We start from the raw sequence: 21,640 nt of genomic DNA on the forward strand, positions 1-21,640 counted from the left end.
TAGTGTACTAAAGTAATGTGGTATCAGTTTTTCCTATTTTACAAACAAGAACAGTATAGCTCTTTAAATTTAGAGATCTTGGGTAGCCTGGGTAACTCAGCAGTTTAGCGCTGCCTTCGGCCCAGGGCATGATCCTGGAGACCTGGGGTTGAGTTCCACGTCGGGCTCCCTGCATGGAGCCTGCTTCTCCCTCGGCCTGTGTCTCTACCTCTCTGTCTCTCTGTTTTTCATGAATAAATAAATAAAATCTTTAAAATAAAATAAAGATCTTACAAGTATGGGGAACTTGATAGTTACAATTTCTGCACTCATCTTTCCTTCTATCCTAGAAGTAAGGGTGGATGTAATCCAGTGAAGAAAACATATTCTCATAGTGGTGATGGGACATAATCTTTCTTGGCATTGCAGGTTAGCTGGTGTTCTGTGCTCACTAGAGTCTGCAACTTAAGTAACTACGTTTACCCTAGAAGGTATAAAAGAAGTAGAGTCAAACATAGTCTCTGTCCTTGAGGCCGTCATGGTTTTGGTGTTGTAAAAAACAAACAACAGTTGGCTGCACAAGACCATATTCAATAGGAAAATGAAAGATACAGACCACCTCCCTGAAACTCGGAACACCCCGCTGCTTCTTCTGCCCGGTGGCCTCCCTGCCAGCACCTCCCTCCCTGCCCACTGTTGCTGCTGTCTTATTTGTAGTGCATTCTCTTGATCACACTGTATCTCTGTCCCATTAGCTTTGGGAAACAATGACTGTTCCTTGCTCCTTTTCATATCCTTGTGGAGTGATGAGTAGTATATACTCAGTAGGTGATGTTTTGAGTGGGAGCCAGGAGCCCCTTGGGGGTGTGGGAAGGCCAGGCTTTGCCATGAGACAGCCCAGGGTTGAGATCCTGGCTTCCCCACTTTCCTGCTTTTTGACCATAGGCTGATTAATCACTCTGGGCTAGGGTTCCTCATCTGTAATTATGCAGGCATGTTAAACTTCTGATGTGCAGGAAAGTCTCATAGAACATGAACCATCATCCTCCCCTTGTTCAAATACAAATTGCATCACTACTGGGAAACCCTGGCCTAGGCTAGATTTGTCCCTTGGGTAGACAAGGGATTACCTTACCTGACTCACCAGAGGGAGGGATGAAAACCTTAAGAAAATGGGAGGAAGGTGTCCAGTAAAGGGAGAAAAGGAGGGCATGAATGTCGTTGATCCTGATGGTGTCTTACTGGGTTGAAAGTGAGTCATGGGGGCCCAAGAGGGCTTGGTATTATGGAATGGGAGAGAGGCCTAGATTTTTAGATTATGGAGAATCTTGACTGCCAAGGAATGAATTTGAAGATGATCTTAGGTGAGGGGGTATCATTAGAAGTTCTTGATGTGCGAATGATGCCAGTTTTGCAAAGGGAGCTTCCCAGCAGTGTGTGGAGATGGCTGTGAGGGAAGCTGTGGCAGAAAGATCAGCCCAGGGGCTCCGATGCCACAGAAGCTGCAGGGCAGAAAACCGGGTTAAGTGCCACCTCTTCCACTTGCTGGTCGCTTGACCTCAAGGCCAGGTACTTAGTGTGTGAAATTGGTGTGAACTGCTGTTTCTCCTGCAAAGCTGAGTCCATTGCTACCATGGGGCTGTTTTGAAAATTAAGGCCATGTGCGAAGTGCCTCAGTCCAGTTATACTTTTCCTCATCCACTTGCTTTTCCCTCTTGGTCATTTTATCAATTGGCAGAAAGGACCACCTGGTAGAAGAGGGACCTGGCAGAAATCTGGTCAGAGGTATATTTCCAGCCTGGTGGAAGGTTCCTCGTTGGTTGCTGTTTAGTCTAAATCTCTTCATTTGACCCTGTATGATCCATTCTTCTGTTTTTGGCTTAAGAACCTTTGTTAGCTCTTTGCATTATGTTTTATTTTGCTAACTTTGACAGTCTCATTTTACTACCTTACACTGCGGTACAATAAAACCAGCTCTAGTTTTGTGGTTTTATGTTAGCTGTACGAATCTAGAAGAGAAATTGTCCTAAAGAGGAACCACTGGTAAAAATAAGTCATGGTTAAGAGTACTGCTCTTCATCCAAGTAGCAGTTTAAAAGCAGACACCTGTATCCCTCATGTAACCCAGTTGTGTGTGTATTGATGTTGAAGGAGAAGCATCATTTTGAGTAGTTTAATTTTAAAGATCTGTATATTTCACTTAAGTATAGTAGTGTTCTTGAAATACTTGAAAGTTTTGGGGTTTTTTTTTTTTCTTTCATTTAAGACAGGGGTGATACTTTAATCAAACCCATCAGAGAAATGGGCAGCTTGGGTCTGTAACAAAGTGTTGTATTTTAAAGCATAAGTCAGTAATTGTATGTGAGAATATATACTGCTACATACGCATTAACTTCAGAGCACAGATCAGAGATTAGTATTCCTCTCCTTCTTCACCCTCCCCTTTAGCAGAATCCATACCAGCCTTCTCATAATCTTTCTCAAGGGCAGCCATGTTCTCACAGGCCTCAGAAAACTCTCTTTCCTCCATGCCCTCACCCACATACCAGGGATCAAAGGTATGCGTGGTATACATCAGGTCAAACTTGTCCAGGTGAGCCCCAGCCTCAGCATTGGCTGTGGTGTCACTCAACATACACACAACTTGCTGTACTTTGGCTACATTTCCACCAGGTACTATAGTGGGAGGCAGGTAATTAATGCCACCTTTGAAGGCAGTGAGCTAGTCCACAAACTAGATGGTATGCTGGTCTTGATGATGACAGTGACAGCATTGACATCTTTGGGAACCACACTACCACAGTACAACAGGCAGCAGGCCTGTATTTGCCATGGCAACAGTCCTATTTCCCCCTCTTGTTGCCTGGCTCAGAGCATGCATTGGTGATCTCTGCTACAGAAAGCTGTTCGTGGTAGGCTTTCTCTGCAGAGATGACAGAGGCATATGTGGCCAGAGGGAAGTCGATACAGGGATAGGGTACCAGGTTGGTCTGGAATTCAGAGCCCCATCAACTCTGAGGGAAGCAGTGATGGAGGACAGCATTTGACCTTTCAACCTGTTCAGGTTAGTGTAGGCTGGGCATTCAGTATTGAGATTTCTACGACATGTCATATGGCCTCGTGTTCTACCATGAAGGCACAATCAGAGTGCTCCAGGATGGTGTAGTTAGTGAAGATGGAGTCATAGGGCTCAAGTACAGCTGTGGAAACTAAGGAAGTTTGGGTAAATGGAGAACTCTAGCTTGGACTTCTTGCCATAATCGACAGAGAAACCTTCCATCAGCAGAGGTGAACCCAGAACCAGTTCTCCCTCCAAAGCTGTGGACAACCAAGAAGCCCTGGAACCCTGTGCACTGGTTGGCCAGTCTGAATTCGGCCCAAGACAAGGTCAGTGATCTCCTTGCCAGTGTGTAGTGCACTTGGGCATAGTTATTGACAGCATCTTCCTTGCCTGTGACGAGCTGCTCAGAGTGGAAGAGCTGGCAGTGGGTGCCACTGCAAACTTCATCAATGACTATCGGTTCCAGGTCTGCAGACACTGGGCACATGCTTGACAACACCCATCTCACTGAAGACTGTGTTGAAGGACTCCTCTCCTTCCCAAGTGGTCTTGTCACTTGGCATCTGGCCATTGTGCTGGATGCCGTGTTCAGGCAACAGAGCTCCCATCAGGCACTGCCGATCTGGACCCCAGCCTGGCCAGCAGGGATGGAGATGCACTTATGCATGGTTGCTGTTTTGTGGCTGCCAAGCAGATGGCAGAGAGCAAGAGGAAAGGTTGTTGCTTCTTACAGGGTGACCCTCAGGCAGTTGATGCAAGAGAACCTGCCAATGTGAAATATTTAACTTAAGTTCTTTAAATAGGCCCAAAGGGACTTGCAGGTCATCTAGTCTAACCCTGTCATTTTTCATATTTGAAAGCTGAGGCCTAGAAACTTAAGTATTCAGTGTCCTTTACTTTATACAATAATCATGGTTATGACGAGGATCCCGAGGCATTAAGAGAAGACTTTTTTTTTTTTAATGAGTTGTATTTTCAGGGTAATCTTTGTGAAACCAGGAAAGTATGTAATACTTACAAAAGAAAGACCGTGAAAGGGATCCCTGGGTGGCGCAGTGGTTTAGCGCCTGCCTTTGGCCCAGGGCGCGATCCTGGAGAGCCGGGATCGAATCCCACGTCGGGCTCCCGGTGCATGGAGCCTGCTTCTCCCTCTGCCTATGTCTCTGCCTCTCTCTCTCTCTCTCTGTGTGACTATCATAAATAAATAAAAAATTAAAAAAAAAAAAAAAAAGACCGTGAAAAATAAATTTTTAAAAAATTTCATCCATTTTGATGATTGAGCCTTTAGGACAGAGAGAGGGCAAGCAGGAGCTGCCAGGAGGACATTGTTGAGCAGGGCAGAGGCCACACACAAACTCTGCTGAGAGATTAATAATTTCTACCTTGGGCCCCAGAAGGAGCAGGGGAGCTGATGTGATATATCCTACATCTTCTGTTCTGATTTTAGTAGTGCTTGATTCCTATAATCTACTTTTCAGTATATTTTATTCATAGGTTAGGTTATATATACAAGTGTGTTTTTTTTGTGTGTGTTTTGCATAGAAACATCAGGGAAGTCATGCTAAAAATAAGGTGTTGATTTTAAAAATTCTTTTGTAAATGTGCCTTTGTATTATTTGACCTCTGGTTTATTTACCCTTAGCATGACCTAGAAACTCACAGGGGCCGTTACACTTGCTGTTCTTGCCTGCCATACTTAGTCTTGGCTCCTCCTCCATCCTTGTTCCTCACAAGCTAGCTCCCTCATTCCTGAGTTCTCAAAGTGACCTTCCCCACACATCTTAAAGTAGCCCTCCACTGGCCCCTTATTCGATCTTATCACCTAATTTCTTTTGTTGTACTTAGCACCAGCTGTATTGCCCTGTGTGTTGAGTGGCTGTCTTCCCACTAACACACTCTGAGGGGAGGTAGACATGATGTTGTGCTTTTCACCACTGAATCTCCCTGGAGCAGGGCCTGGCAGTAGTGACTGCCTGTTACATTGGATGACCAAATGAATCATATCCATCATCTGGCTTCCATCTGGTGGCCAGCATCAACTTCAGCGATTCCACTGCATCCCAGGAGAATTGCCTCTGATGGCGTTAAGCAGAAAAAACTAGGATATTGGGGGGGAAATTCTTCTCCAAAACTATGGTAGAGTTTTAGAAAAGTGTAATTAAGAAGCATTTGGAATAAACATTGACATTTTGCAAGGTAATGTTTAGTTTATAAACTCAAGAATTTTATGATTGCCTGCTAAACTATCAGGTTTTGGTTCTATAGCTGAGGCTGTAAACCAGGGCTAATGAAGTTTTTTGTCTCAAGAAAAGTGCACCTTCTGTGATTTCGTCACTGAAATAGGGCAATTGGATTTATTTGGAAATGGCAGAGAACTCATTAGCTCAAACATCTAAACGTCTGTGCTATGTGATGAATGAATTAATAATTCATCCATCTAACCTATATTTGAGTGACTGCTGTCAGGTGCTATGCTTAACAAAACAAAAGGAACTTACAGTGTAGTAGAGAAGGCAGGAAAGTTAACAAGCACAAATAGTGGGATGGAAATACAGTGAAAGGGGAGGTATGGTGTGGGCCCAGGGACAGTCTGCAGAGGAGGGGTGCATAGCAGATCTTAGAGGCCTTAGGGGGCTCCCCCTAAGTGGAATCAAAGCTGGGACCTGAGAGATGAAAGGGACTTAGGTAAAGAGGGAAGGTCTATACAGATTTGGGGTTCATCAGTATATGGATGGCAGATGAAGCTGTCACGGTGGGTATAGGGTACAAGGTAGGGAGAGCACAAGGCCCCTGGGGGAGCATGAACATTTACAGGGAGCCTGTCTCCAAAGGGAGCCCAACAGAGGACAGACCACAGAAAGGGAGGAAGTAGCGGGCACATGCCTGAAGCCAGAGGAAGGAAGATGTTTCAGGAAGGAAGAGTAGACAACAGAGTCAAGTGTGGCCTAGAGGCCAGGAGAGAGGGGAGGGTGCCACAGGTTAGCTGTGTGAAGGTTGCTGGTGTCCTGGGCTGGAGCGGTGCCAGGGGTGCCAGCTGGCAAAGTTCGACTCCTGAGAGTTGGAGGGGGAGGAGCAGGTGAAGCAGACACTGTGAATGCAGACTGCTTTTCTTAAAATTTTGATTTCTTAGATTAAGAGAAACCTTGGTCAAAGGAATCCTTGAAGTTGAGTGAGGATTTTTTTCCTTTTTCAAGATGTGATAGACATGAGTGTTTAGATGCTGATGGAGGGAGACAGGAGAGGTTGAAAAGTCCCAGAGTGGCTAGGAAGTGGAATTTGGGGAGTGTTGCCCCACTGTGGCTGGGGGGATCAGCTATAGATGATCACTGTAGCTCTGCAAGGGAGTTTCTTTCTTTTTTTTAAGATTTGATTTTATTTATTTGAGCAGGGGGAGGGGCAGGGAGAGAGAGAGAAAGAGAACCCTAAGCAGGCTCCCCACTGAGTATAGAACCCAACAAAGGGATCCCAGAACTTGAGCTGAAATCAAGACTTCAAGTTGACCCTCAATGGATTGTGCCCCTAAGCAACCCCCAGGGGTGTTTCCTCCTGGCATCTCCTAAATTCTTCCTTTCTTTCTTTGTCTTTTGTCTTTTGAAGTTGGAGCCCAGGCCAGGTACTTACAAGTAACCCCCAAGGATGCCCTAAAGCAAACATTGATGGTGAAGCTTATCACATCTGCTTTACAGTGTTTGGTGGCTGTACTGAAAGTATTTTAGTTTGCTTTACGGCTCCTGGCGACCTCTTTGAGAGCACATCTTTGTTTCTCTGACTTTTCAAGCCACAGTGTGCTGCTGGCCAGCTCCGCTGTGAATGTGTTTTAGCACCAGCTGTCAGCTACAGAAGGCTTATCCGTAGAAGGAAGAAAAGTGCAGTTAGAGTGCCATTCATTCCCTCCCCCCCCATAATTGTACCTTTTTATTTCTATAGTCTTCAAAATTGTGGAAAATGTACGTAAAACTTAGCATTTTAACCATTTTTAAGTGTATGATTCAAGTGGCCTCAGTACATTCACCATGGTTGATGTAACCATCACCAATTTCCAGAGCTTTTCCACCATCCCTAGTGGGAACTCTGCATTGTGATTAAACAGTAATCCAGCATCTCCCCTCCCAGCCCCTGGGAGCCCCTGTTCTGTTTTCTGTCTCTATGAATTTGCCTATTAGAGATGCCTCATTGAGGTAGAGTCCTGCAGTATTCGCCCTTTGGTATCCGGCTTCCCTCACTTGGCATGAGGTTCCAATGAACACCTGGTGAATTCACCTGGTGAATCTGTGTCTTAGCGTGTCAGACTGTCATTCCTTTCTATGTCTGTATAATACTCCATGGTAGTTTATTCATCTGTTAACAGACACTTGAGTAGCGTCTACCTTTTGGCTCTTATGAATATTTGCTGTATCAGTGTTTAATTTTTAATGTTTATCAGTTACAATGATTTAATGATTTAATGTTTAATGTTAACCTTGTCACAGATGATGGAACTAATTGACATTCTGGGTCAGTTTTCATTGATTTCCTCTCTTCGTTGCAGTCTGGTTTCCCGCCTGATAATTTTTGATCGGTTGCCAGATTTGGTGACTTTTACCTTTGTGAGTGCTAGATAATTGTATATTTTTCAAAACTTTCTTGAGCTGTTTTCTGGAATGCGATTAAGTTATTGGAAACAGTTTGACCCTTCTGATGCTTGTTCTAAGTCCTGCAGGATGAGATGAGATCAGCCTGTTGGGCTGTGCTCTCCCTGCCACTAAGGGGCTACCTGTCTGAACAATTATCCAATGTCCTTTATCACCAGCTTTTTCCACTAGGGCTGGGGTGAACCCTAGCTATTTCCTGCCCTCTGTGAACTCTGGAGATGGTTCTGCCTGCTGCATATGTGGTTCTTCCTGCATGGCTGGGCGGTTTCCTTGCATGCACATGCTGACCCGTCCTCAGTTGGAGACGCAGAGGAAGGGCCCCTCTGCAGATCTCCAGAACACAGCCCCCGCGCAGCTGTTTCCTGCCCCCTCTTTGCCATCCGCCCTCCCCCAGTCCTGTCTCTGGGTCCTCCGTGCAGAGAGATGACAGGCTTCGCTTGGGCTTCCTTCCCGCCCGCCCTGTGGCCACAGTCCCTGTGGCCTCTCCGGGAGCACTGTCCCGGGTCGCCTGTTGGCCATGGCCTGAAAACTGTTGTTTCACATATTTTGTTCGGTGTCTGAGTTGTGGAAGGTGGGAGGGTAGACCCAGGACCCCACTCTTCCAGCTTCTGTGAAGCTGAAATTTGCCCCCTATATTAGGACATCTTTGTCACCTTTTGAAGTTAGCTTTTGTCAAATTGGCCTTTTTCCTGGGACCAATTATCTTCAGCAAAAAGGGGCCCTGATGGCCTCCTTCCCTCCTCACTGCTCACCTTCCCTGTCTAGTGTTGCTGTTTGGGGATGACTCCGACCCTGCTTCCATGCACATCCAGTGACCCAGATGCACGGGGCCCCTGAATGTGATGGCACCAGACGTGTATGTGACACGGTCTCCCAGCCAGCGGGCCGTCTGTCCCCCCAGCCTGCATCCCAATAGGAGCTCGGCCCTCAGCACCCTGGCCCTCCGCTGGCAGCTTTGTTCTCCGGCTCTTCAGCCCATTGTCTCCTTTCCTCCTGACACTCTCCTTACAGACTACTTATTATCGTGGTCTCACTGTGTCATCAAGAGACAGTCTCTCACCATCGAGGCATTTAGACTACTGACATTTAAAGTGATTATTGATTCGATTTGGCTCAGGTGTAACCTCCTGCTCTTTCTTCATTTGCTGCACCTGTCTTTGGTTTAAGTTTTTTCTTTTTCTTTTATTTAGATTTTTGATAGTATTCCTTTTCACCTTTATCACTGGCATATTAGCTATTTATTCATATATGTTTCTTTTTCTCATTTTTTTTCTTTCTTCCCGATTGCTTTCAGGATCACAGTATGCACCTGTGCCTTAACACACTCTGACTCTGCCCCCTGGGGCGGGGGGGTCCCGTCCAGATCTCCCTCCTGTTCTCTGTCTGTCTGTCTGGTATGTCTGCTTTCTTGGTATTATAAACCCCACAATACACTGCTGCCGTTCTTGGTTTAAAAGCCAGTCAGCTTCAGGAGTGTCTGGGTGGCTCAGTCAGTTAAGCATCCAGCTCTTGGTTTCATGGGTCATGGGGTCATGGGATTGAGCTGCTTGAGGCTCTGCACTCAGCAGGAGTCTGAGGATTCCCCCCCCCCGCCCCCCCCTCCCCGACTCGCTGCCTCTCTTTCTCAAATGAATAAATAAATCTTAAAACAAAAAAAAAGTCAGCACACCTGGGTGGCTCAGCAGTTGAGCATCTGCCTTCGGCTCAGGGCGTGATCCCAGGATCTGGGATCAAGTCTCACATCAGGCTCTCTGCAAGGAGCCTGCTTCTCCCTCTGCCTATGTCTCTGCCTCTCTCTCTCTGTGTCTCTCATGAATAAATAAACAAAATATTTAAAAATAATAATAATAAAATAAAAGTCATCTTTTAAAAATCATTTTCTTTTAGGGAAAATAAACAATGAGAATTTTTTATATGACATTTGTTTATGGTCTGTGTGTGTGTATTCAGGTTTCCGTTCTGTGTCATTCTCCTTTGATGAAAGAGCTTCCCTTAATATTTTTCGTAGTGTCAGTTTGTTGGTTGCTCTTGGCTTTTGTTTGGCTGAAAATGTCTTTATTTTACCAATAATCTCTGAAGGATATTTTGCTGTGTACAGAATCCTAGGTTGATGGTCTTTGTTACTTTTTAGCACTTGGATGTTGACTCCTGTTGTTTCTGGTCTGTGTTGTTTCTGGTCTTCAGTTGCTGTTTCTTTGTATGTCATGTATCTCTTTTTTTCCCCCTGTGGTTTGCTTTCAGGACTTTTCTCTTATGGCTGGTGTTCAGCGACTTGATTATGACGTCTCTTTGTGTATTTGTTTTGTGTGTGTGTGGTTTTTTAGTGTGTGTATGTGGGGTGTTATTCTAAGGGTTCTTGAATTGGTGGGTTTCATCAGGTTGGAAAATTCTTGCCATGACTACTTCAGAAATTTCTGTACTACCTCCCTGCCCCTCTGGGATTCCAACACACCTGTGTTAGACAAAGGCCCTGCCCCTGTGTCAGCCTCTTTTCTTTCTGTTGCTGTTTCTTTAGGTTCACTGATCCTTTCTCCTGAAGTGTCTGATTTTCCATTGAGCCCATCTGGTAAACTTTTTAATTTCAGAAATTGCATTTTACAGCTCTGGTCATTCCATTGGAATCTTTTTTTTATATAACATCCATTTTTCTCATCATCATCATATGTTCCTTTAAGTCCTTGAACATATTTATAGTAGCTGTTCTAAAGTGTCTGCCAATTTTATTATGTCTGTCATTTCCTGGTGGTTTGTAGTGATGGATGTTTTTGTCCTGGGTCACATTTTTCTCTTTCTTGGCTTGTCTATTAATTTTTTTTTATTAATTTTTTTTATTGGATAGTGGACATTGTGTTGGCATGTTGCTGAGTGTCTGGATTTTGTGTTCTCCCTTTAAAGGTTGTTAAGGTGTCTTTGGTGGGCACTTAAATTACTTGTGAATCAGTCCAGTTTTTTCAAGACTTATTCTAAGTTTTGAGGGGGCAAGAGGAGTGTCCACAGTAATCTTATCCTAGGGTGCTTTTAGCCCAACCCCAGCCCTGTTGGGGTTGCTACCATGAATGCTTTGGATGTATTCAGTGAAGCTTCTCCACTCTGGCTTGTCACAACTCCAGCCCTGCCTGACCTCAGCATTTTCTGAGCTCCCCTGTAATTGTTGTCTGCTTTGTCTTAAAGAGTTTTACCCTATTGTGTGCATCTTAGTATCCATCAGCAGGCTCAAGGAGACCTTGGTGCAGATATCTGGAGCTTTTTCTTTGGGTAGCTGCTTTCTGAGAGTCTGTCCTCTGTTGCTGAGCCTCCTGGAGTTCTAGGCTCACTGTCTCTTCACCTTAGCAGGACCTGTGCTTTCTGCGTGGGGCTCTCTGCTTGGATTCTTCTCTTAGTGGTTGGTTCTGAAGGTGCCTCCAGGCAGAAGGTTGGGGCCATCCTGGGGTTCACTTCATCTGCTTCCCTTCTCTTGGAGTTCACTGTCCTGTTCTGCCCTTTTGCTCAAGATCTGGAAACGGTTGTTTCACGTGTTTTGTCCAGTATTTTTTTTTTATTTTTTATTTTTGCTGTATGTGGTAAGAGGGAAAATCTAGTACCAGTTCCTCCACTGTGGCCTTCTACTATGATTCTGATCTTGTTATTTTAACTACTGAAATTTGGTGTGTGACTTAATGTACTAGTCTTTATCTTCTCTGTTTTATTTGGTCTGTACTGTAGTCTCTTTAATTTCACTTTTAATAGTTTAATCCTTCCAAGGCCCTCAGTGGATTCAGGTTATACCAAGACAATGATACTGGAGTTCTAGGGCACACATTCATTTTTGTCATCCTGCACATACTTGGTGTTTCACAGTTTATCTGCAAGGTCGCCAGATAACAGTGGACTGCATGATGGCTCAGATCCTCTTTCCTATACCTTTCCCCAGTGCACAAATGAGCTCTGGGAATCTTTGTATTTAAGAAATACAGATTTAGGGGAAATTTCAGTTCACGTGAGGAATTTAAGGCACTGAATGTAATACAATATTTTGACAGATTCCTTTGTGATGACTATTTCTCTTAACTTTCATGAGATCATGTATTTTCCCCCCCAAGTGGGAGTGTTGGAGTTCTCAGTACAAAGTAATCAGTGTAGTAAAGACTAAGTAGTACTTGCCCACCATGATTATTAGCACTAACTGAAAGGGGCTAATGGCTGAAACAAGAATTTATCTTACAGGACAGTTTAATCTGAACAAAGTTTTCACTGTCATGGGGAAAATAAATATTTCAAGGTACTTTGTGCCATTTTAGAAACTATGCTGAGTTTGTATTAAAGAGCTAGATGAAATGTTGAAAGATTTTAACACGGTCCTTTTTTGTTTGTGGCTTTGAAGTGCTAAAAATAAGGTATTGTCATTCTGTATTTCTGAAGTCATAGTATGTTTCAGGTGCCCTTTTTTCAGTGGTTGCAATATGTTTGGGATGAGTTTATTTGTACTTTCTCCCAAAATATCCCCTTGAGATTTTGGGTGAAACTGCAGTATATAGACTGACATCTTTATGGTTATCCCTTTGTTCTCAGGAATGTGATATGATTTATTGATGTGCCTTTCTTCACTAAGGTTCATCATGCCCATGGTTATCTCTTGGGCTTTGTGGTTTGGTTTTGTTGCTATTGGGAATGTCCTCCCAATTGTATTTTTTTTATCAAGTTATTATTTACAGATCAACTTTTGATTTTTGCCAGTTTATCTTAGACTTGGTTTTCTTATTGAATTTTCATTATCCTATTATTTTTACAAAAGATTGGGGTTGAGGGACTCCCTGCAGATTATCCTCCACTCTGCTGTCATTTCCCACCTGCACACAATACTACATATACACAGGGGTGGGGGGCAGGGGATCTTAGACTCTGCTGGGAGGTGGGGCTGGTTCTCAGGAGACCTGGTGAAATAACAGATTACAGAAACACCTTCTGAGGGAATAAGTAACCCAGTACTCAGTTCTTTGTCTTGAACCCCAAGGCTAGTTCAGACCTCTTGGTAGGCTGGAAAGAGGACAGTTATGCTACAACTTTTAGCCCAACACGGAATGTATATATAATGTTCAAGTGACCCAGAGGTCGTGATAACTGACATTTACTGGGCCCTTTGTGCCAGTCACTGTTCTAAGCATTTCGCATTAATGACTTCATTTATCACTTGTGTCACAAGGCACATGCTGTTATCCTTATCTTATTCTGGAGGAATTTGAGACAGTCTTGAAGGAATTTGGCCAAGTTTAGAAAGCTGTTGAAATGGTAAAGTAGAGAGTTGACCCTGCGTGGTCTGGCTCCAAAGTCAGCTCATCGTCACCATGTTGACAACGATTACATTTCCTTTCCCTTGTGTGTGTGTGTGTGTGTGTGTGTGTGTGTGTGTGTGTGTGTGTTGGGGAGGTGGGGGTGAAAACCATTATCAACACCCAGTGCTGGGTTGGCAGGGGGGCAGGGGTGGTGGTGGCAGGCAGACCTTGTTAATAGAGTATGTAAGTTTTCAACTGTTGTCTTTAGAATTTGGGGTACTGTTTGCTTTTCAACTTTCTGCCCCCTTTTAGTTACATGTGTCCTTTTATAATCAGGAAAAAACAATAAAAGTATTTTAATTTAGGGTGGGGGTAAAGTTACCTTCCTAACCACAGCTAAGTTGTCTTGGGCTTTGCCTTAGAAGTTGCAAAGTGGGTTAGTAACCTTGCAGCTGTGTTAGAGAACAAGGTAGATGTGCAGATAGCAACAATCCTAAGATTAAATAAAACATGAAGCGTAGAAGAGCATAGGTACCGTGGTGTTTCTAATTGGTTCTGTGTGTGCAAATATGTGTGGCAAATGCATGATGTTTGAAGGCTACTTTCAACTCTGTTAGAGTTTTGTGCCCTTTGCAAGGGGGCGGGGGGGGGGGGAGAACATTTTTAAACTTTTCCTTCTCTAAACATAATTGTGTTGCTTTTGTTGTTGTAAAATGTATTACATATATATTTTTGTGCAATGAAAGTGACAGTACTCAGAATGAGAGCTCCAGAAAGATGTAGCCTTTAGTACAGATTCTGTTGGCCTCCCAGTCCTCTTGCACTTTGGAGCATTTTGTGTTTTGTTACAACCAAGGAAGCATTCCCCAATAGATTGTGGTATTTTCAACAGGTTCTGAGCTTCCTGGGTGGAGGTACAAAACCATGATTTCAATTTTTAATTTTGTTGACCAGGGGTACATTTATATTAGTTAAAACAACAACACTAAAATGGTGCAAAGGGGATGATTCTGGAAATTCTTCTCTTATCTGTCCCCTCCCCCAGCCAGCTGGCTTCTCTCCTTGGGGCTATGTTACTGGTTTTTTTTACTGTCCTTACAGAGATATTCTATGTACATACAAGCAGAGGCATTTCCCCCCTTTTCTGCACAAAAGGTATACTTTGCTTTATTTTCTTAACGCATTCATTAGAGATAATTGCACTTCTGAAAAATGAGCAAACCCTCATTCTTTTTTGCTGGAGCATGGTGCTCTGCTTCCTGCGGACACTCTATTTTGTACCAGTCCCTACAAAACAGTGCTGCAGTGAATACCCTTTGATGCGCGTCACTTTGCAAACATGTGAGTATTTCTAGGGGATGAATTCCTAGAAGTGGAATTTCTGAGTAAGAGAGGATGTGTGTGTAATTCTGACAGACATTACCAGAATTGCCTCTCACTTCATCTGCACTATAGGAATAACCTATTTCCCTGAACCTACGTCTTCATCAACATGATGTTATGAGTTTCATTTTTGTTTCCTTGCTATGCTGATAGGTGAAAAAATATTTGTTTAGTTTTAGAAGTTATGTTTTACAATTTTTAGAACCATCTTTTTTTTTCCCCCTTTAACTGATTTGTAGTTAACTCTGTAGAGTAGGGGAACTAACCTTTAGTCTGTGATATGAATTGCAAGTGTTTTTTTTACTCATTTGTCATTTATTTTTATCTTATTTATATTGGCTTTTGCCAGGCAAAGCAGGTATGTTTTATTTGGGTGAAGAGAAATTTCACTCTCCCTCCCTTTTAAGAATATTAAGATTCTGTTTCACATTTGAAGTCCTCTTCTACTGCAGGATTATTTTTTTTAATTTTCCTAAGATTTCCTTTGGTACCTTTTATAGTTTCCCAAAAAGCCTTTTCTCTTATGGAATGTCAAACATTTCCAAAACAATAGTATAACGAAGCCTAAATGCCCATTACCCAGCTTCAACAACCGTTGACTCATTTGGTCCAGACCCCATCCCATTCCTCTGCTCTTGCATTATTTCTGAAGAAATGCAATTCTTCATCAGTAAATATTTTTGTGTATGTTTCTAAATATGGGTAGTCCTTTAAAAATATAACCACAGGGGTGCCTGGGTGGCATAGTCAGTTGAGCCTCAGACTCTTGGTTTCAGGTGGGGTGGTGATCTCAGGGTCGTGAGATTGAGTCCTGCATCTGGCTCCTGCTGAGAGAGGAGTCTGCTCAGGTTTCTTTCCTTCTGTCCACTGCCCCCCTCCCCAACCCTGTGCCTGTGTGCTTGCGCTAGCTCTCTCTCTCTCTCATCAGTAAACCTTAAAGAGATGATTTATTAAAAATAAATAAATAAAATTATAACCTCAATACCATTTTGATACCTAAAAATTGAATACTTTTAAGTATCACATAACTCTTAAATATTCAGATTTTCAGTTTTCATATTATAACCTTTTTTGCATTCTGTTGGACTCAGAATCTAAATAAAGTCGACGTATATTGCAGTTGGGATCAATTTCCTAAATCTCCTAGTTTATGGGTTCTCCTATTCTACTCCCTCCCCCAACAGGCTTGTTTCTGTCTTTGAGATTTGTTAGAGAAAATGGATTCTATAATTTACTAGATCTGGGCTTTTCTTTTCTTTTCTTTTCTTTTCTTTTCTTTTCTTTTCTTTTTTTTTTCTTTCTTTTCTTTCTTTCTTTTTCTTTCTTTCTTTTCCTTCTTTTCCTTTTCCTTCTTTTCCTTTTTCTTCTTTTTCTTCCTTTTCTTTTCTTTTCTTCCTTTTCTTTTCTTTTCTTTTCTTTTCTTTTCTTTTCTTTTCTTTTCTTTTCTTTTCTTTTCTTTCTTTTCTTCTCATGAGATAGACATAGAGAGTGGAAGAGACTTAGGCAGAGGGAGAAGCAGGCTCCTCACAGGGAGCCTGATGCAGGACTCGATCCCAAGACCCCAGGATCATGACCTGAGCTGAAGGCAGACTCAACTGCTGAGCCACCCAGGTGTCCCACATCTGGGTTTTCTTATCACATACTCATTGCATAATTTAATATATTCCTTTATCTTTCCTATAAATTGGTATGAGGATCTAAAGTGGCCATAAGATGCAATCTCTTTTATCTTTTCAAGTATTTTTCGTAATTGGCATTGCATTCCGTCAGAAGGCAAATGGTTTCTGGCTTTTGGAGGTACTATGCTTAGATGCATTAAATTATTAGGGATTGAAAATGATGTTCTAGTTCTATTATTCCTTTTTCATCTATTTCATTTATAAACTGTCTTCAAGGTTCATCCACATTTATGCATGTTGCAGATTTTCTTTTTTTTAAAGCTGAATAATACTCTATCATATATGTATGTATATACCACATTTTCCTTACCCATTCATCTGTCAAAGGACATTTAGGTTGTTTCCATACCTTGTCTATTATGAATAATGCTACAGTAAGTATGGGACTGCCAGTATCTCTTGAGATCCAGATTTCAGTTCTTTTGGATTAATACTCAGAATTATTGGGTCATATGGTAGTTCTATTTTTTAAATATTTTAAGAAAACCCATATTGATCTCCATAGTGATTGCACCATTTTGTATTACCTAGAATATTTTTATAAACAGACACTTATCTATTACTTGATTAGTTAGTGCTACAATTTGTAAAGGAGGGGCAGGATAAATGCCTGCTTTGTTTTACCTATATTTACTGGTTTTCAAAATGCATTGGTTCCCTAGTATCCTATAATAGTGACCAATTATTTTTATCATTTTTAACTCACAGATTTAAATAAATTTGATGTTTCGGGCTACTGTAATCCTTGTCCTTATTGACGCTTATATTGTCCCTTCTTTGGACAGCAAGGTCCTCTGCAAGTTGGAGCCTGTGTCTTTTTGATAGGGTCATAGCAGGTTTTGCTAGTGTCTTAATATCTGAAGGAAAAGATTCCCTGGCCCATCTTTGTATACTGTGTGTGGGTTTTGTTCTTGTGTGTTTGTTGTTTTTTTTTTCTTTGAAACCTGAAATCAGCCTTTTTTTAGTAAATCTGATGCCATTTGATGAAAAATGCGATTTGACGATTGTAATCTGGGTACTAGCTCTGTGATCCCTCCCTCCCTTACCCCTTCCTTTCCTTCCTTCCTTCTTCCTTCCCTCCCTCTCTACCTTCCTGCTTTCCTTCTTTTCATGTAAATCTTTGTTCCAACCTGGAATTTATATTGGTGTAAGGCATGAGGTGGTGATTCACTTTGTTTTTTTTTTCCCTAGAGATCTGCTCGTTTATTGTAAAACAATATAATGCCGGTCATACTACTTTGTTGCATCCTGCTACTGTATGTGTCTTTGGGACTCGTTGTGAACTTTCTACTTATTCTAGTCTCTGCTTGTCTTTCTGTGAAAAAAACTTTTTTTTTTCTGCTATTCTTGTGTATTTATATGGCCAAAACAAATTTTAGGATCAGTTTGTTCTGTTTCAGGAAAAAAAAAAAAAAAACTGTTCAGATTTTTATTAAAACCGGTAAACAGGGATCCCTGGGTGGCGCAGCGGTTTGGCGCCTGCCTTTGGCCCAGGGCACGATCCTGGAGACCCGGGATTGAATCCCACGTCAGGCGTCTACGGCCATACCACCCTGAACGCGCCCGATCTCGTCTGATCTCGGAAGCTAAGCAGGGTCGGGCCTGGTTAGTACTTGGATGGGAGACCACGTCAGGCTCCCGGTGCATGGAGTCTGCTTCTCCCTCTGCCTGTGTGTCTGCCCCCCCCCCCCCCCCCCCGTGTGTGACTATCATAAATAAATAAAAATTAAAAAAAAAAAAAAACGGTAAACAGAGATGCTATCTTAATGATCCTGGGGCTTCCCATCTAAAAACATGGGAAGGTTCTTTGTATAAATTAAGTTTCTGTTGCATAAGAAAGTACCCCCAAACTCAGTAACTTAAAACAACAAAGAATTTTTCTTTAGTTCCGTGGGTAGGCTGTGGGTGGTTCCTGTGATCTAGAAAGCCCAGCTGAGGCTGGATAAGCTTTGAGTGGCCTGCCCACAATGCTGGACTCTCACAGTGTACAGCTTGGCTGGCTGGGGTGCAATGGCCTCGTCTGCAGAGGCCAACCCTGGCTGGCTCAGTGGGCACAGAGGCGAGCCTGGTAACAAGACAGAGCAAGGCTCGATGTGCAAGTGCCTTTCATGCCTTTCCTTCTGTCACATTTGATGTTACTGTGTTGGCCAAGACGAGTGCATGAACAAGACCAGAACCAAGAGGTAGTAGGAAAGTAGCCTTCACTTCTTATTGGGAAGAGTGGCAAAGTCACATTGCAAAGGTGATATCCATATAGAGAGAGGAGGATTTCTTGTGGCCACTTTGGCAAATAATCTGCCACACTCTGTAGCTTTTCCAATTTTCAGTGTCTTTCAGGAACACTGTAAAGCTTTTTCCAAATAGGTTTCTATTTTTTGCTATTACTGTAAATGGTCTTTCTCTCCTCTTATTTTAATGGAGAATTCTAGGGCAGGCGGGACATGTACACAGTTAACGTGGAAATGATGTGAAAAGAAATCCACTCCTACTCTCCCATCTCTATAGGTAACCAATTTTAAAATAATTGATTTTTCTAGTGCTTTTTGGTGGAAATACTGGCAAATATAAATATCCTGCGTAGGAAAGAAGTAGCTATTCTATATCCCTTCTGAAGCTTGGTCTACACTCTTGTGACAGACCATGGTTCATTCAGCCAGTTCCTTATGACCAGACACCAGGGTTGTGTACAGTCCTTTGACATGGCAGATTGTGCTGTTGTAAATACCCTGGTACAAAGAGGTGCATCTTGAGAGTGGAGTCCCAAAATGAGATTCTGAGTCAGAGTCCATTTATCTTTAAAACTATATTGAGATAGCATTTTTCTCTTTCCCAATTGGCAGAAAATTCAAAAGCTGGGTAATTTATTCTGTCTGTGAAGATACAGAGAACCATTACTCTCATATATACGTATTTTGCTGGTGGTAGTTTAAATGATACAGCTCCTAATGGAAATCTGGCAACCTCTCCCAAATTAATTTTTCTTTCTTTATGTAAAATCAGGCTTTTTTTTTTCATATATTTAAGTACCATTTATATTTTCCTATGAACTATTTGTTCCTCTGCCCATTTTTCTGGGTTGCTGATCTTTTTTCTTAAGTTCTAGAAGCTCTCTATATTAGAAAGAGTAATTATTTGTGAAAAGAATTACAAAGATTCTTTCCTTTATAAGTCGTGCAATGTATATTGATTTTTTAAAAATAACTTTGTTCCCAGCCATGTTATAGGGATTAGCAAATTGTGGCCCATGAGCAAGATCCAGCCTGCCATGTGTTTTTTGTAAATAAAGTTTTATTGGAATGCAGCCACAGTCATTTGCATACCGTGTATGGTAGCTTTAAAGTACAGCAGAGACCGATTGTAAGACTTGCAAAACTTAAAGTGTTTAGTATCCTGCCCTTTACAGAAAGAAAAACTGGCCCCAATTTAAAGCAACTACATCAAAGTGTTCAGTATAATGCAGTCATTTTGATATAGCCTTAAAAATAAAAAATCCAGTTAACTTTTCGTATGTATGTGCCATTATGAAGCAGTGGGCAGAACAGGCTGTCACATGTGGGTGTCAGAAGTGTGTGTTTTGGCATATTACTTGGTCATAGTGATGTTATATATGATATGACCAGTTTGATGCCACCTAAGCAAATAACTATTAAAACACCTTTGTCTGATTGTTCTTATATACAATACATAAATAAGCTTTGATCCGGGTGAGTTTGGGTAGAAAGTCTCTTAAAATCATCCCAATCTCTAGCAGCATGGTTTGGTTTGGTTCTGAGGATTTCCTTGGTCCTCAGTGCTTTCCACAACTATTCTCCATGCGTGGAATACAGGGAGGGGGAATGTGGAAATGGATGGTACAATGTGATTTATTTATGATGGCTATTCAGAACTTCTTTTCTGTTCCTCTTGTGATTGTATAATTGCCCTCTGTTACACTCAGATTTAAGATTATCCTAAATATATCTTGGAAATTTTCAAATTGCTCATATAATTGATTACTAGTTACAAAATTCCTCTTAAGTGCATCATATTTCAGGAAAATGGATACAAACCCATTTTAGGAAAAAACACTTGAACATATCAATTTCACCGATTTTATTTCTGAAATTTTTGCATAAGAAAAGTTTTCAGTGGTTCTTGATGGCTGCTACTAGTTCTTTGTAGAAATTTCTTGTTTTGGGAAAAGATCTTTTACTAGAACAACTATTAAAATTAAAACCTTAACAGAACTTTATCATCTTGACTATATTCTTGAATAGATATTAAGCACATTACTTGTGAACATTTAAGGAAACCAATTCTTTTTTTTTCATTTTTAAAGATTTGAGAGAGAACGTGTGTGTGCTTGCTTAAGCTGAAGGGGAGGGTCAGTGGGAGAGAACCTTCTAGCAAACTCCCTACTGAGCCTGACGTGGGGCTCCATTCCATGACTCTTAGATCATAACCTGAGCCGAAATCAAGAGTCTGATGTTCAACTGACTCTGTCACCTGGGTGCCCCAGACTACTTCTTTTGTAGGGGAGCAGGAGTTCGTGTCCCTTAAAGGGTCCTTCTAGCTGGACTACAAATCAAAGCGACGTGAGACAGATTAACTGGAAAAAGTCAAATTTAATAGCATATGTCTGGGTAATCCACACAGACGTGAAAATTCCAATGACAGGCAAAATGAAGTGTATGTGTCATTCTGAACTAAGGAGAAGGGGATGGCGGTCTGGGACTCCAGAGGAAAGGAATGCACTTTCCAAGGCAGTGAGAAGAGTGATATCACGTAATTAGATGGTTGCCCTGCCATACAGATGGGTTATCTCAGCGAGTAAGCCTTATTTGGTGAAAGACCCCCAACGTGGATTCTTCTGTGTAGTTAATGGAGGGGCAGAAGTTTCTCTTGAGCCCTCAGCCTGGGAGTTTCACATGTTAAAAGTTGAGCTGAGGGGCGCCTGGGTGGCTCAGATCAGACTCTTGATCTCAGCTCAGGTCTTGATCTCAGGGTCCTGAGTTCAAGCTGTGTGTTGAGCTGGTAGGTTGCTTTATCTCAGTGAACCAGTGTCTTAGTCCTGATAACAGCAGGTCAGTTTGGACAAACTCATTTCAGGTAGTGGTGATACAGGGGGATTCTTAAAGTTAGACCTATGATAGCCAGGCTGCTGGGAACTCTGTAAGCAAGGTGCCAGGCTGACATTTCTAAGGGAGTTTTATTGGCTCCATAAACTTGTTAGTTCCCTAAAGCTGTCTCGTCACATCTGAGGCTATGCATGTCTCTCTCAAATATGGCATTCCAGTCATGTGGTGATACAACCAATGTTTCCAGTGGCATCCTGTCATTAGGAGAACAGATTCATACTGAACTTATGCCAAAAAAAAGATTGCCATGCACATATAGGAAGACTCACTAAGAGTTTCTGAATTCTGGAGGGCTCCAATAGGGTTTAGAAAAGAAATGTTTCAATTTGTCCCAAAAAAAGTGTATTTTATCAAATTGCAGTAAGTCAACCTTAGAGCAAAAATTTTTTTTTAAATCTGGGAAACATTTTTAAAAAGTCAGCAATGTTAAACAAAAAGTCATAAAATGTAATTATCTTCCTCAACTTACTCAGTTCTGCATTACTAATTCTTGAATCCAGTTCTTCTACTAGTTTTAGAGTTTTTATCTAGTTCAGTTTTA

The 21,640-nt window shown here is 42.0% G+C and overlaps 1 protein-coding gene and 1 pseudogene across 8 annotated transcripts in view; both read left to right on the forward strand.

Annotated features, from left to right (window-relative positions):
- Nucleotides 1-21,640, forward strand: part of SNX9 (sorting nexin 9) — a 114,607-nt gene that overhangs the window by 18,746 nt on the left and 74,221 nt on the right. Inside the window, exon 1 of one of the 8 annotated variants that reach the window (XM_077898325.1) lies at nt 3,342-3,366. The exons of 5 other annotated variants lie outside the window; for them this stretch is intronic. Coding sequence is in view for 1 of the 3 variants with exons in the window: in XM_077898345.1 (XP_077754471.1) it covers nt 12,934-12,936 (3 nt within the window). In the remaining 2 variants the exon portion in view is untranslated. Of the gene's footprint in view, nt 1-3,341; nt 3,367-12,798; nt 12,937-21,640 lie in introns of those variants that run through there. 2 more of the 8 variants (XM_077898308.1, XM_077898345.1) reach the window with 2 other exon arrangements.
- Nucleotides 17,518-17,636, forward strand: LOC144289051 (5S ribosomal RNA; annotated as a pseudogene).

The sequence above is a fragment of the Canis aureus genome, chromosome 1 (assembly GCF_053574225.1).
Source record: "Canis aureus isolate CA01 chromosome 1, VMU_Caureus_v.1.0, whole genome shotgun sequence".
NCBI classification, from domain to species: Eukaryota; Metazoa; Chordata; class Mammalia; order Carnivora; family Canidae; genus Canis; species Canis aureus.